Genomic DNA, 14,609 nt, shown 5'->3' with positions numbered 1-14,609 from the left:
CTATACTAAAATCAAATGTAAAATGCCCATTTTAACCAGAGCTGGTCAACCTATGCATCTATGGTACTTCGTCACATGTTTAGACCATCGCACGGTTAGCAGCCTTGAGATGTCGGTGAAAGGGCAATGTCACACTCTGTATGCTATCCCACAATCCCCTGGGGTGACACGCCACTCTGGCCTTTGGGACATCTGGCCATCCATCAGGATCGAAATGTCTGTCAGCTGGTATTATGTCTGACATCAACATCACTCTCCTGTTATGGCTGCCCGTCATCCAAATAAGATAAACCCCAGATATGTCCTAACAACGACAACAGCAGCCACTACGATCACAGAGCAGAGATGTCACCGGGTTGTTTAGATTTTCATCAGATAAGAGAGATTTGGGGGGTTTGCATGTGGTAATACACACGTTCAGTGTGATTGTGTGTAGTAGGTGTTGGATCAGATTGGTTTTGGATTACATGAAAGGATGGTGGTCCTGGCAACTTCACATAAAATAGCAGGCAAAACCTATTGTTGTATTGGTTTTTCTTATGTAATGGCCACATCGTGATTATAGTGTAGGCCTACACTATAAAGAGGTGCAATTGACAGTTAATTAAAACGTGTCTGAAATGACTACAACATTTAGGATTAATTTACTTCTGAAAGCTTTTGAGCAGTTGGATTGTGCAGTCATCTTATCACTAAAACATCAGGGACTGTCTGCTACTACCACTGTGCGATAGCAACACTGTCAGGTTATCACAACACTAACTCCCTAAACTGTACTCTGCTCCAGCAGCGCTTTCAGATCAGTCTACTAATCTAGAGTAAACACACACCATAGGCCTCAAGTCATTATAAATAAGTCACTTTTTGTCAGGCCATTTTTTTTAAATGATGTCTAAATACAACCGTTTGCTCATTTGAAAAGTATTTGGAGGAGCTGTATGCGCTTATACTGCGTACTTGCGCTGTAAACAATATGCCTTTTCCGAGTGAGTTGAGTCTCTGGTGAAGTTTACGCATGTGGTTGAGACTCATTTGGGGAGCTCTGCTCTGACTGCTTTCCCTGATTTGCCAAACACTTCATCAGGGATGCAAACTAGTCGGCTTTCGGCGAAATTCGCCGTTTTGAATCCAAAATAGGTGACCTGCGTGATTCGTGTAGATGCGATGAGAAAAGTTGTGGTGGTGGGAGGGTTGGATCACTACTGGCTGTAAGCGTTCGAGTGATGCCCGTTTGGCGCAATACTGGCTGTATCCAAGGCTCAGCCAATCGTTCACATAACAACAGAATGCAGAGCAGCACGCGACTGAAGAAAGAACCAGTTACTAGTTCTCCGGAAAGGCAGCGTGTCAGTTACAGCAGCGCGTCCCCTGAACGACAACGAAAAGGTAAGGTTAGGTGAGAAGCCTGACCATGGAGACCGGGGTGAGAAGGTGATGAAGCTTACTTCATGAGCTGTAACCAAAAAACAACTGGCATTTGGGAAGTTTGAGGTGAGGGAGAAAGTGTGGTGGAACAAGTTTTAGCATTGTTAAGTATCTTGCCAGATGTATCTTATTGTCCGTTAGCTAGCCAGAGAAATGTTGAGCAACATTAGCAAACTCATCTGATCAAATAATTGAGTTTATAGTGTGAAAATTAGCTTGCTAATAAAGTCAGACAGCTAACGTTAGCTAGCTAGCTCGCTAACGTTACAACATCAGATGAGCTAACATTAACGTTAGAAACCTAACCAATTCGCTATAGTATTCACTGCGTATACGACTCCTTGCCGTTCCTCACGTTATAACGCGTTAGTTGCTTACTGGACCCTGGCAATCTGTGTGAAATGTTAACTAGCTAACAAACTACCCACTATCTGTTAACTAATGTTTTCCCGCTACAGTAACGTTATGTGGTTAATTTTCAGAATGAGAGAATTAGGTGAACATGAGGCGTTGCTTGTTAAACAAGTGGATTCAGGGATCAAGTGTAGCTGGAGCTGGGCCTGGCTTTAGCTGGATGCCACTATAGAGGTGAAAGGAACACCACACACTTTCCCGCTTTCTCACTTTTGCTTGCACATTGTAGAACAGATGTCCACAGGCAGAAATTGTACAATGTAATAATGTGCAGTGTGGCCCAACGATAGTTTTTGTTGTCGTGAATTTGACAGTAACACGTGTGTGTGTGTGAGCTAGGGGGATTATTTATTTGTTTACTCAGTGAACGTTATTTTTACACACATGTAGCCTTGTGCACTTGATCGATGTCTATAGTGGCCACTATAATAGAGCAAAATTCCAATGTCTGTTTGTTTCATTCTATTTCTACTTAAGATGTTTTTCCAAGTGTAATATTTGTGTGGTCACAAGCGTTCTATTATAAAGGCTGTCGTGGCTAACTGCAATATTAGTGTATTGTTTGTTTCTCAGGACTTGAGTGCCATTTGCAGTAAAGTCAAGGCAACATAACATTGGATTGCTTTCTTTACATTTTTTTAGCTGTGAGTTAGGTTCACATTAACGACTTTTTATTTTACACACAGACTGATCATGTAGATGTTCTTTTGTTGTTTTAATGAGTTAAAACCAGCATTTTCCCCTAGCAGGATTTTTTTTGCATGTTTCAGTGGGGCGGGAAAAGTGTCACCTTTTTGGACCCTCACCAGTTTGCATCCCTGCTTCATCAGATCCCCACTGACTCTAGAGGGGAACTCTGGGAGATGAAGTTCTTTGTTGTTGTTAATTGGAGCAGACCATGCTCTGTCTGTCTCCTGGGTCCTGATCTGCATACATATGTTGACCCCTACTTATTCTCTCTCTCTGTCTGTCTGTTTCTCTCCCACTACTGTGTCGATCTCTTGCCCCTCCAGTGTCCCGACGGGCTGCGGCCAATGAAGGACGGCATGGGTTGCTATGACTACTCAAAGGGCACGGACTGCACGGATGGCTTCAACGGTGGCTGTGAGCAGCTGTGTCTCCAACAGCTGGTGCCCCTACCAGACGACCCCACCTCCAGCAACGTCCTCATGTTCTGTGGGTGAGTCAGTCAGTGATCAGAATTGAACAGTTAAAGGGTAAAACAAAGCTAGAGCCTTTTACCTAAACAGATGGCCAAAACAACTGTTACACAACTCTACTGTAAGATTGATCCTCATTCACAGATCTCAGCTGTGGGATTGAGCCTCATTTTCACCTCCGCGTTGGCAGAGTACAGTGTAGAACGAGGATATGGTATTCTACTATAGGCTAAATCATGAGACTGCCTGTGTGTCTCTGTGTGTTTCATTAGCATTAGGTTTGTGCATCTCAGCCATTTCTGAAGTAGAAAATGCTGAATGTGCAACTCCAACGACAGTTTGTCTTTAATGCAGACAAGTCCGGATTTAAATGTTTGCTCTGCTTACACAAGGGCTTTCATTTGAAATATTAGACCGCTAAACCATACATACTCCTGCAATCTATTATTTCTATGAGTTGGGTACACTTTCTCTACTGTGTGTGTGTATGCTGGTGTGTGTGTGTGCATGTATTACCGTGTGTACAGTGCCTGAATGTATACACTATGATTTTATGCATGTCCATTGACACATGAATTCCCCTCCCCACTCAGGTGTGTGCAGGAGTACAAGCTGGGGTCAGACGGACGCTCATGTGTTCTCCAGAAAGAGAACTGTGAGGGGCCAAAGTGCCAGAGACAGGATGTCCGCTTCAATGACACCCTGTTTGGGGAGATGCTGCATGGCTACAACAACAAGAGCCAGCAAGTAAACCTGGGACAGGTCTTCCAGATGACCTTCCGGTAAGTTCTCCCCCAGAGGAATATATGTCCTTCATATCACTGCTGTGCAGTACTTTGTGGCATGTGGCTATTGGGATGTACAGTAGTTAGGTAGCAGAAGCTTTCCCAAGAGGTTTATGCCACCTGTGCTGCCACTTGGTGAATGTGTTGGGACTATTTTTACCTGTATTTCTACCACTTGGTTTTTAGCTTGGGTTGCATGACAAAGACAACGCTCAAACAGAAACAGACTGGTTTGTGTGGTAAAGTAACTCTACGGACCCTTTTTGTTAGTTTTTTTATTCTTTTGTATGGTTTAAGTCAGAATACACATTTCCAAAACCAATGCATCCAAGTTGGATTCTGGGAAATTTGTTCTCATCAGTCCCTGCTCACAAAAATAATCTTAATGAGAACTTGGCGGTTTGAATTCTCTGGACTATTCCAGAGAGAAATCTCAGAGGACGTGTCAACATCATGAAAAAGCAGTGTTTCCTTTTATCAGTGCTGGTGAGTGAGATATCTACACAGTGGAACATCTTATGTGTATCAGCAGCTCTCACATAGCACAGTGCAGCTGGCTGGGGAGGAATCCCGCAGTGCTGTGACAGACAACACTGTCAGCCCTCTCAAAGCCCCAGTGTCTGGCTGATAACAAAGACAAATGTTAGGCTGCAGGGGGACGCTGCCATAATCAAAGACAATGAGGCAGGAACTCATACTAGAGGTCGACCGATTATTATTATTTTTCAACGCCGATACCGATTATTGGAGGACCAAAAAAGCCGATACTGATTAAATCAGACAATTTTTTTTATTTATAATAATGACAATTACAATAATACTGAATGAACACTTATTTTAACTTAATACATCAATAAAATCAATTTAGCCTCAAATAAACATGTTCAATTTGGTTTAAATAATGCAAAAACAAAGTGTTGGAGAAGAACGCCAAACTGCAATATGTGCCATGTAAGAAAGCTAACGTTTAAGTTCCTTGCTCAGAACATGAGAACATATGAAAGCTGGTGGTTCCTTTTAACATGAGTCTTCAATATTCCCAGGTAAGAAGTTTTAGGTTGTAGTTATTATAGGACTCTCTCTCTATACGATTTGTATTTCATATACCTTTGACTATTAGATGTTCTTATAGGCACTTTAGTATTGCCAGTGTAACAGTATAGCTTCCGTCCCTCTCCTCGCTCCTACCTGGGCTTGAACCAGGAACACATCGACAACAGCCACCCTCGAAGCAGCGTTACCCATGCAGAGCAAGGGGAACAACTACTCCAAGTCTCAGAGCGAGTGACGTTTGAAACGCTATTAGCGCGCACCCGCTAACTAGCTAGCCATTTCACATCGGTTACACCAGCCTAATCTTGGGAGTTGATAGGCTTGAAGTCATAAACAGCGCAATGCTTGAAGCATTGTGAAGAGCTGCTGGCAAAATGCTGTTTGAATGAATGCTTACGAGCTTGCTGGTGCCTACCACCGCTCAGTCAGACTGCTCTGTCAAATCATAGATTTAATTATAATATAATAAACACACAGAAATACGAGCCTTAGGTCATTAATATGGTTGAATCCGGAAACTATCATCTCGAAAACAAAACGTTTATTCTTTCAGTGAAATACATAACCGTTACGTATTTTATCTAACGGGTGGCATCCCTAAGTCTAAATATTCCTGTTACATTGCACAACCTTCAATGTTATGTCATAATTACGTAAAATTCTGGCAAATTAGTTCGCAACGAGCCAGGCGGCCCAAACTGTTGCATATGCCCTGACTCTGCGTGCAATGAACGTAAGAGAAGTGACACAATTTCACCTGGTTAATATTGCCTGCTAACCTGGATTTCTTTTAGCTAAATATGCAGGTTTAAAAATATATACTTCTGTGTTTTGATTTTAAGAAAGGCATTGATGTTTATGGTTAGGTACAGTCGTGCAACGATTGTGCTTTTTTTCGCAAATGCGCTTTTGTTAAATCATCCCCCGTTTGGCGAAGTTGGCTGTCTTTGTTAGGAAGAAATAGTCTTCACACAGTTCGCAACGAGCCAGGCGGCCCAAACTGCTGCATATACCCTGACTCTGTTGCAAGAGGTGACACATTTTCCCTAGTTAAAAGAAATTAAATGTTAGCAGGCAATATTAACTAAATATGCAGGTTTAAAAATATATACTTGTGTATTGATTTTAAGAAAGACATTGATGTTTATGGTTAGGTACACGTTGGAGCAATGACAGTCCTTTTTCGCGAATGCGCACCGCATCGATTATATGCAACGCAGGACAGGCTTGATAAACTAGTAATATCATCAACCATGTGTAGTTAACTAGTGATTATGATTGATTGTTTTTTATAAGATAAGTTTAATGCTAGCTAGCAACTTACCTTGGCTTCTTACTGCATTCGCGTAACAGGCAGGCTCCTCGTGGAGTGCAATGTAAAGCAGGTGGTTAGAGCGTTGGACTAGTTAACCGTAAGGTTGCAAGATTGAATCCCCGAGCTGACAAGGTAAAAATCTGTCGTTCTGAACAAGGCAGTTAACCCACCATTCCTAGGCCGTCATTGAAAATAAGAATGTGTTCTTAACTGACTTGCCTAGTTAAAGGTGTAAAAAAAAAAAATGAAAAATACAAAAAAATTTACAAAAAAAATAAGCTAATCTGTGTCCAAAAATACCGATTATGAAAACGTGAAATCGGCCATTCCGATTAATCGGTCGACCTCTAACTCATACACACACACTAACTCTTACCTCTCATTAACTTGTTCACTGCTCTACCCATTCCCTGACACATAACATGGCAAGAAAGTGCATTTCAATCATAGCCATGTCCAGTTATAACAGTGATGATAATAGCTGCTAGTCTAAGCACTCCATACGACTAGCTTCCCCCGTCAGATCAACGCCGTCTGCCCCTCCTGACTCTTATCGATCTGACTGATTTGTTCGAGGGATTATATGGGCGCTCCCATCTCTGCCAATTATGGCCACAGTCTTAACAGCTTTCTCCCACTCTATAAAGATTGTGTGAATGACTGTGTTAGTCCAAACAAAGGAAAGTCTCGAATAGTTTCTTGTTAGATTTTTTTGTTGTTGTTCTGAATGACTCTGATCAGGATAACTAAATATGGTCATAACAGACTAACTCAAAAGGATAAAGTAGGATGGCTGCTATTGTATGATATACTCAGTTATTATAAGTGTCACAATATTACAGCCAAGCTGAGGTATCATAACATTTAAGTCCATCATTTTGTCCAGAGCCTATTTGTTGCATGTAGCAGTAACGTTATGCGTGTTTTTGACAAGTTCAGAGAACTGATCCTAATTAACCCCCGGATAAATAAGTGCTTGGTCGTAATTTTTGGTTGTTATTTTCAAGTATGTGCTTCATTATGTTTCCTAAAACAAGGATACCTTGATCATGTGGGTGGCTAGGAACCTGAAAGAGTAAGAAAGTTGGATAAAAGGAGGGCAATTCAGCAATAACTTATTCATAATATCTCATTTTGTGCCATGCTTGTATCCTCCTCAGTGATGGATTTTTTTTCAGACAAAAGACTCAATGGCACAGCTTTTCTCTATGCATCCATTTTTAATTCTGAGGAATTTACAGTGAAGCTAAAACTTTTAATGTGGGTCTAGACTCCAGAATTTTGGATTTGAGATCAAATGTTTTATATGGAGGTGACAGTACAGAATGTCACCTTTTTATTGGAGGATATTTTCATACTTACCTGTTTTACCGTTTAGAAATGAAAGTACTTTATGTATCTAGTCCCTCCATTTGAAGGTGTCATAAGTATTTGGACAAATTCACTTAGTGTATTATATTTAGTAAAACGTTTAGTATTTAGTCCCATATTCCTAGCAGTCAATGACCACATCAAGTTTGTGACTATACAAACTTGTTGGATGAATTTGCAGTTTGTTTTGGATAATGCTGTGCCCAATAGAAATTAATGGTAAATCATGCATTGTCTCCTTTTGGAGTCATTTTTATTGTAAATAAGAATGGAATGTTTCTGTACACTTCTACATTAATGCTAACTTTGCCTGTTATTGGTAATGGTAAGAGGTTAGCATGTTTTGGGGCCTGATCTTTGTGCATCTGTAGCGGGGAGCCGTGAGTTTTTTTTAGATAATCTTCAAAGAGGTAGGGTTTCAGACGTTTTCGGGAAGATGGGCAGGGACTCCGCAGTCCTGACTTTAGGGGGAAGTTTGTTCCACCATTGGTGGCAGGACCGAGAAGAGCTTTGACTGGGCTGAGTGGGAGCTGCTCTTACGTGGAGGTAGAACCAGAATTGACTTTGGTAGATTCATTTTCATCCAGTTAGAATGGGTGTACCAGCGAGCCACAGGGCGATGACAGGGGGCAAGTTATCTCCTTTAAGATGGCCGCCGGTGAGGATTGGTGTCGGTCATGCTTTGCTCTGTATGTGCCATTTGAATACAAAAGCATTATCCGTTTGGTGTGACAGAGTATAACAGCAGAGTACAACAGCAGCACCAACCAGTGTGTCTTCATTTGGAAGGAAACATGTTGTACTGCCCTAAGGGTGATATTCACTTAGAGTGCAGTGTTACTTCGCTGTTTGTCTAGACAATGTAATCATTAATAAAAGGCCACCAGCTATCCAATTAAATAAATTAAAGGCGTGATGTTTTATTCAAAGGCTATATTATGTCAAGTGTCGATGTAATTTTGTGACAGTTTGAACTACAGATGAAGGATAGTTGATATCAGATGGCAAGTTGAGAAAAGTAACATTTTCAATTGACATGTTGCCTTTAGGGTATTATTGTTGTGTATTTATGGATTTAAAGACAGACACCAAGGAAACTAAATGTATTATCTCAAATCTGTCATTTCTTCAAAGTGGCTTTAATCTTTGAGGTCGTTCCAGCTTTTGTTTCTAAAAACAAATACAAACCACCTTAACATTCTCATTTTCTTTCTGTGGCTTAAAGTATTCACTCGTATAACAGACATTTCTCTCAGAATGATGGTAATGCACTCATGTCCTTCAAATTCCCCCTATAAAATATTTTCTATATAGATTGACCCCACTGCCACCCCACCCATCCCCCTTAGCTTCCTCCTCACTCCCTTGCATCAATAGTGCAGAGGGAAATGTGGGAGATAGAAGTTAATCTAATTATCTAGTGATCACAGGTAGCGTGTTATATTAAATATTGCCTCTGATATATCAGGGCGTTTGCCATACATTGTGAATTGCTTTCACTTTACCACACTCGAGTGCATGCATTTGCAATTGGGTTTGGATTTGTAAATCTGCTTCCTGCAGATATGCTGTAATACATTTTTTTTTTAAGCATATGCCCCGGCAATCAGTGTATACAGAATGTAACAGGAATGTTATGACTCAAAATTGTTTGATTATAAATTTACTCCTAAAACAATTCCCTGACCTGCAAATAAACGCTGATCTGAGCACATAAAACAGTTAGCTGTCAGATTTAATCATAGTCACTGGACATAGAGATGAGTTTGAGCTAGATAGCAGGAGCTGATATGCCCTAATATATGGAGCATGATTTGAACAATGTGCCTGGTGCCCTGAACCGCAGACTACCGCCTCCTGTAGCTTACCAATGGACTTAGGGGAGCTTCCTTCCACCTGTTTGTTGACACCTATCCACTTCCTTCAGATATGAAAACGCTAAAGGGGCTAGGAAAAACACTGCTAGGCAGCTAGGGGATGTGACTAAGAGATAGGAGACTAAGGGTTGTTTTCCAGACCAGGTAATTTTCTCCGTCAGGGCAAAGTCCCAACAGAAGCCCAAGGCTGTAGGGTTCTTCCTAACATATGCTGCTTCATGAAATGTGTTTCCATAGCTGAGCAGCCTAGGATCACCAAGTGCAATGCCAAGCGTCTGCTAGAGTGGTGTAAAGCTCACCACCATTGGACTCTAGAGCAGTGGAAACGCGTTCTCTGGCATGATGAATCGCGCTTCACCATCTGGCAGTCCGACGGACAAATCTTGGTTAGGCGGATGCCAGGAGAACGCTCCCTGTCCCAATGCATAGTGCCAACTGTAAAGTTTGGTGGAGGAGGAAATAATGGTTTAGGGCTGGTTTTCATGGTTCGGGCTAGGCCCCTCAGTTCCAGTGAAGGGAAATCTTAACGCTACAGCATACAATGGCATTCTAGATGATTTTGTGCTTCCAACTTTGTGGCAACAGTTGGTTGCCGCAAAGGTCCTTTCTTGTTTCAGAATGACAATGCCCCCATGAAGAAAGCAAAGTACATAAAGAAATGGTTTGTCTGTCGAGATCGTGTGGAAGTACTTGACTGGCCTGCACAGAGCCCTGATCTCAGCCCCATCGAACACCTTCGGGACGAATTGGAACGCCCGAATGAGAGCCAGGCCTAATCGCCCAACATCAGTGCTCGACCTCACTGTTGCCCTTGTGGCTGAATGGAAACAAGACCCTGCAGCAATGTTCCAACCTACAGTGGAAATCCTTCCCAGAAGAGTGGATGCTGTTATAGCAAAGAGGGGGACCAACTCCATTTTAATGCCTATGATTTTGGAATGAGATGTTCAATGTTACGACCTGGCTCATAGTTCCCAACAAAGGGATTCCACCACAAACAGAAACAACCCCCCCCCCACAAAAAAGCCTTATTGCATCAGTTATTACCAAACAAAACAAACGCCCACCTGTATCACCTGACCCACCTCTGCCATCCAGGCCACCCCTCCCTCTCCCACCTCAGCAACCTCAGTTTCTAAGGTGCACTTTAAGAGAAAGAACTGGGGAAGCAAGCGGGAGACAGGAGATCACAAGCAAGTTATGCCAAAACAATAACAAAACTACGGCATGGAGGCCCGGGACAAGGCATCGGCAAGGACATTTTATTTGCCCTTAATTGGGCGAATTTCCAAATTGTACAGCTGCAAAAACAGCGCCCACCTCATAAGCCTCTGATTTGGGTTCTGCAAGGACCGCAGAAACGTCAGGGGATTAGTATCTGTGTACACCACGAGAGGTACCACCTGAACCAACATACACATCAAAATGTTGGAGCCCAAATAAACGCAAGCGCTTCCTTCTCTACCACAGAATAATTGAGCTGGTATGAATTAAACTTAGAGAAGTAACTCATCTGCCTGCAACAGAACCACACCAACGCCTACATTACTACCATCTACATGGAGTATGAATGGGTCATTCAAACAAGGGGCAACAAGCACTGAGCAGAACACGTCTTTACATTCTCAAATGCTGCTTGACATCTGTCCGACCAAATATACTTCATCTGAGCCTTAAGCAAGTCGGTCAGGGGTGCTACCACTGAGGAGACGTTCTTACAGCAGCATCGATAACCAACCATGCCAAGAAAGTACATAAGCTCCTTAGTCGTCGGTGGCAGACACTGCTCAACAGCTTCAACTTTGACATGCACTGGGCGAACCATATGGGAAAAGTGGTCAGTCAAGCTAAGTGACCGTTGCTTTATCAAACTCACATTTGGCCAGATTAACTGTCAAATGCGTCCAAGCCAACCTATCAAACAGTGCTTGTATACATTGGACATGCTGAGACAAGGTGTCACTATAAATGACCATGTCATCCAAGTACACCACACATCCATCCAAACCACAGACAGTTCATGAGGTGCTGAAATGTTGCAGGTGCATTACGAAAACCAAAAGGCATAACTTTATAGGAAGTTGTGATGAAAGCACACATTTCCCTTGCTCTAGGAGACCTTTTAGAAGATTGACCTCGCTCACATTTTTTGCAGAACCCACTTGATCAACAATCTTCCATACAAGGAAGAGGAAAGTAATCAGGCTTTGTAATGTTAACTTTACGACAGTCTGTGCATGGCCTAAAAGATGCATCAGGCTTCTTGACTAACAGACAAGGTGAAGCCCAACTGGAACAAGAATGTTCAGCAATATCGTTATCCAAAATGTACTTGACTTGCAAACCTTCCCAATCATGATCTAGCTCTGTACAGTATGCATGCAGGTGAGACTTCAGGGTTTGATAAAACACTAACGCACCCCGAGAGGACTGGTTATGCTAGACACAGCTGCTGTAGCACTTGTGCAAACATGTGAGAGGTAAAATGAGAGCCTTGGTCACTCTGAATGACCTTAGGAATGCCAAATACAGAGATGAACTGCGATTAAAGCCTTCACAACAGACTTAGTAGTTATGCATAGTGGATAAGCAGGATACCTGGTTGCTTGGCACATCACTGTAAGCAAATAGCTACTGACCGACTTAGAGCGGGCAAAGGACCAACACAGTCAATGACCAAATGGTCAAAAGGCTGATCAACGGCAGGAATAGGATACAGAGGAGCAGGTTTAATTGACTGATTTGGCTTACCAGTCAACTAGCATGTGTGACATGATTTAATGTAAGCAAAAATGTCACGTTTCAACCTTGACCAGAAAATGTAATGCAAAATACGGTCATACGTTTTTCTAACTTCAAAATGTCCAGCAACATTAACATGGGAGGTCTAAAGTACTGTGTGGTGAAAGTTAGAGGGCACTGCAATCTGCATGATAGGATCACCTACAAAGTTTTCCCCATAAGGCACCCACCTGCGAACTAGCACTGTTCTGAAACGAGTAACCTTGTGCAGAGCCTTCTATCCCATCAGCTGGCAACACTGTCAAACAGCTCCTTCAAAGACGGGTCATCCTGCTATTCTTTCACCAAGTCATCATGAGAAACAGACGAGATGCTTAGGCAAAGGCAAGTCAAACAGTTCTGTAACAGACAATTTTGTTCAGTTACTGACACCGTCATGGCACATGTCGCTGCACAAGCCGGATAGATAACTGGACTATCTGAAGAGTTCTGACTCCTCAGGAGCAGGGAGAACAGGGGTTTGCTGTGTAACCACAAGGTGGGGGTTACCCCAGCCCAGACCTGTACACCAGCTAACTGGTTACCCAGAATGAGATCAATACCCTTAACTGGTAGATGAGGATGCACACCAACACGAACCTTTTACAAGATCTGAGTCAAGTTGCAATGTATGCACAGGAACAGGAAAAATGAACATCCCACAAATTATTATAGAATCACCTTTATCTGACTCAGAAGACAATACGGATTCATAAACAAATGATTCCACAGAGCCTGTGTCTCGCAAGATTTTGACTGGCACTTTCTCATCACGTCATACCAGGGAGATGTAACACTCAAATGTATGCAGCATAGTCAGAAGCAGTGGCTTTGCCAAAAGGTTCTGCATGCTTCTCATGCTGATATACAGTACTTGGACTAAGTGACATTGCTAGGCCAGAAAACAACTTTTGAGTTGCCACCAGAATTGTTTGCTTTAAGGACAGGACATTCATTTTTGCAGTGTTCCTTACCTTGGCAGTTAATTTCTACCTGGTATGCCACGATCAACCTTAGGAAAACATTGATCTGCTCCCAACCTTAAACTTTTGGCGAGGGGAGAAGTACTCTTTACAGGCATGTTCAGTATGACTACCAGGATCCATAAAAAAGCTTTTATGGATCAAGACACTCATCTGCTAGAACTGCTGCCTCACTAGGAGATTTCACCTTGTGCTCACTAATATAAGTTGCAATACACTCTGGTACTGAATTCTTAAACTGCTCAAGTTACCACCAGATCAGACAGTTAAAGGTATCTACCTCTGAGGCAGAGCACCAACAATTAAACTGAGACACTAAATGACATGCAAATACCATAGGTTTGCTTGTCACCTTTTCCAATTGTGAAAACACTGCCAATAAGTCTCTGGGACCAATTTGTAGGCTTGTACACTTCCGTTTTCACAGACCTGACTCAGCATAACTTAACGCTGAATAGGCCTCGAGCTTTACCAGTTCACACACTGTAGCAGTAAAGTACGATCTGCATCAGACCAATCTCTAGATTCTGCTACTCGCTCAAACAAAGAGGAAAATGTTTCTTACAATGTCCTCAGTTGGATAGTTTATTACTGGTGAAACTGATGACCCTTGCCTAAGCGTACCCTCTGATTGGGTCTGGCTTATACTGCTCCATATGTCATTTTGCCAACTCTGTTTAATCTGCTGTTTTTCTAGTTGTAGAATTAACAAATCTTGTTGCTCAAAACTTAAACCAGCGACACCTGGTGATGCAACTGAAGTAACAAATTGGATCTCGAACAGTTCGGATTCCTTCAACTAGTTTGGCTTTTAGACTGGCCTTCATGTCTTTCAATTGTTTACGATACAATATTGTAGTGCTCAGCAATTTGTGCCATCTGCTTTTTAGTGCACTGCTCTAAAAGTGCTTCAGATGGTCACTCAAACTTGTCTACATTACTAGCCATGATAAACTCAACTAAATTACCAATTTAGATTGAGACAAAAGCCTGCACGACTAGTATGGTACATAGTGTACACTGATAAATGTGAATTACCACCAAGAAGAAAATGGAACCTCCCCGGCCCAATTCTAACTAATACACCTAACCTCAACTCTAGTATTCATGCAGATACTGGCAGGGGGTATTTATGCACTGGTTCAATCGTAAACAGAAATGCAACCGGAAATCCAGTGACTGATCTGAATCCAAGAAAGTGCTCCTGAGCCAATTAATTTATCACAAATTGGCACTACCCACGGTCTCCAACACACTAGAGAGAACTAAATGACTCATCTCCTTTTGAAGTCACTGAAACCTACAAGGGGATGTGTGGCTCTTACCAACTCAAGTTGCTACCCTTACCAAATCAATGTAACACATACACCAGCACACAAAACCCCAATGATTTGGAAATAGTCACAAACAAATGGATTTGTAGACCAACACAGGGGACAAAAGCT

The 14,609-nt window shown here is 42.2% G+C and overlaps 1 protein-coding gene across 2 annotated transcripts in view; it reads left to right on the top strand.

The window, feature by feature from the left end:
* Positions 1 to 14,609, top strand: part of LOC106563268 (astrotactin-2) — a 537,304-nt gene that overhangs the window by 305,820 nt on the left and 216,875 nt on the right. The window contains exons 1-4 of one of the 2 annotated variants that reach the window (XM_082958176.1): positions 1,105 to 1,491; positions 1,908 to 2,013; positions 2,853 to 3,019; positions 3,593 to 3,781. In XM_082958176.1, the coding sequence (XP_082814302.1) occupies positions 2,874 to 3,019; positions 3,593 to 3,781 (335 nt within the window). In that variant the 5' untranslated portion in view covers positions 1,105 to 1,491; positions 1,908 to 2,013; positions 2,853 to 2,873. Of the gene's footprint in view, positions 1 to 1,104; positions 1,492 to 1,907; positions 2,014 to 2,852; positions 3,020 to 3,592; positions 3,782 to 14,609 lie in introns of those variants that run through there. The other variant, XM_014128700.3, reaches the window with a different exon arrangement.

The sequence above is a fragment of the Salmo salar genome, chromosome 11, assembly GCF_965601325.2.
Source record: "Salmo salar chromosome 11, fSalSal1, whole genome shotgun sequence".
In the NCBI taxonomy this organism is placed as follows: domain Eukaryota; kingdom Metazoa; phylum Chordata; class Actinopteri; order Salmoniformes; family Salmonidae; genus Salmo; species Salmo salar.
Note: the sequence above shows the minus strand (reverse complement) of the source record. Positions and strands in the feature narration are given on the sequence as shown.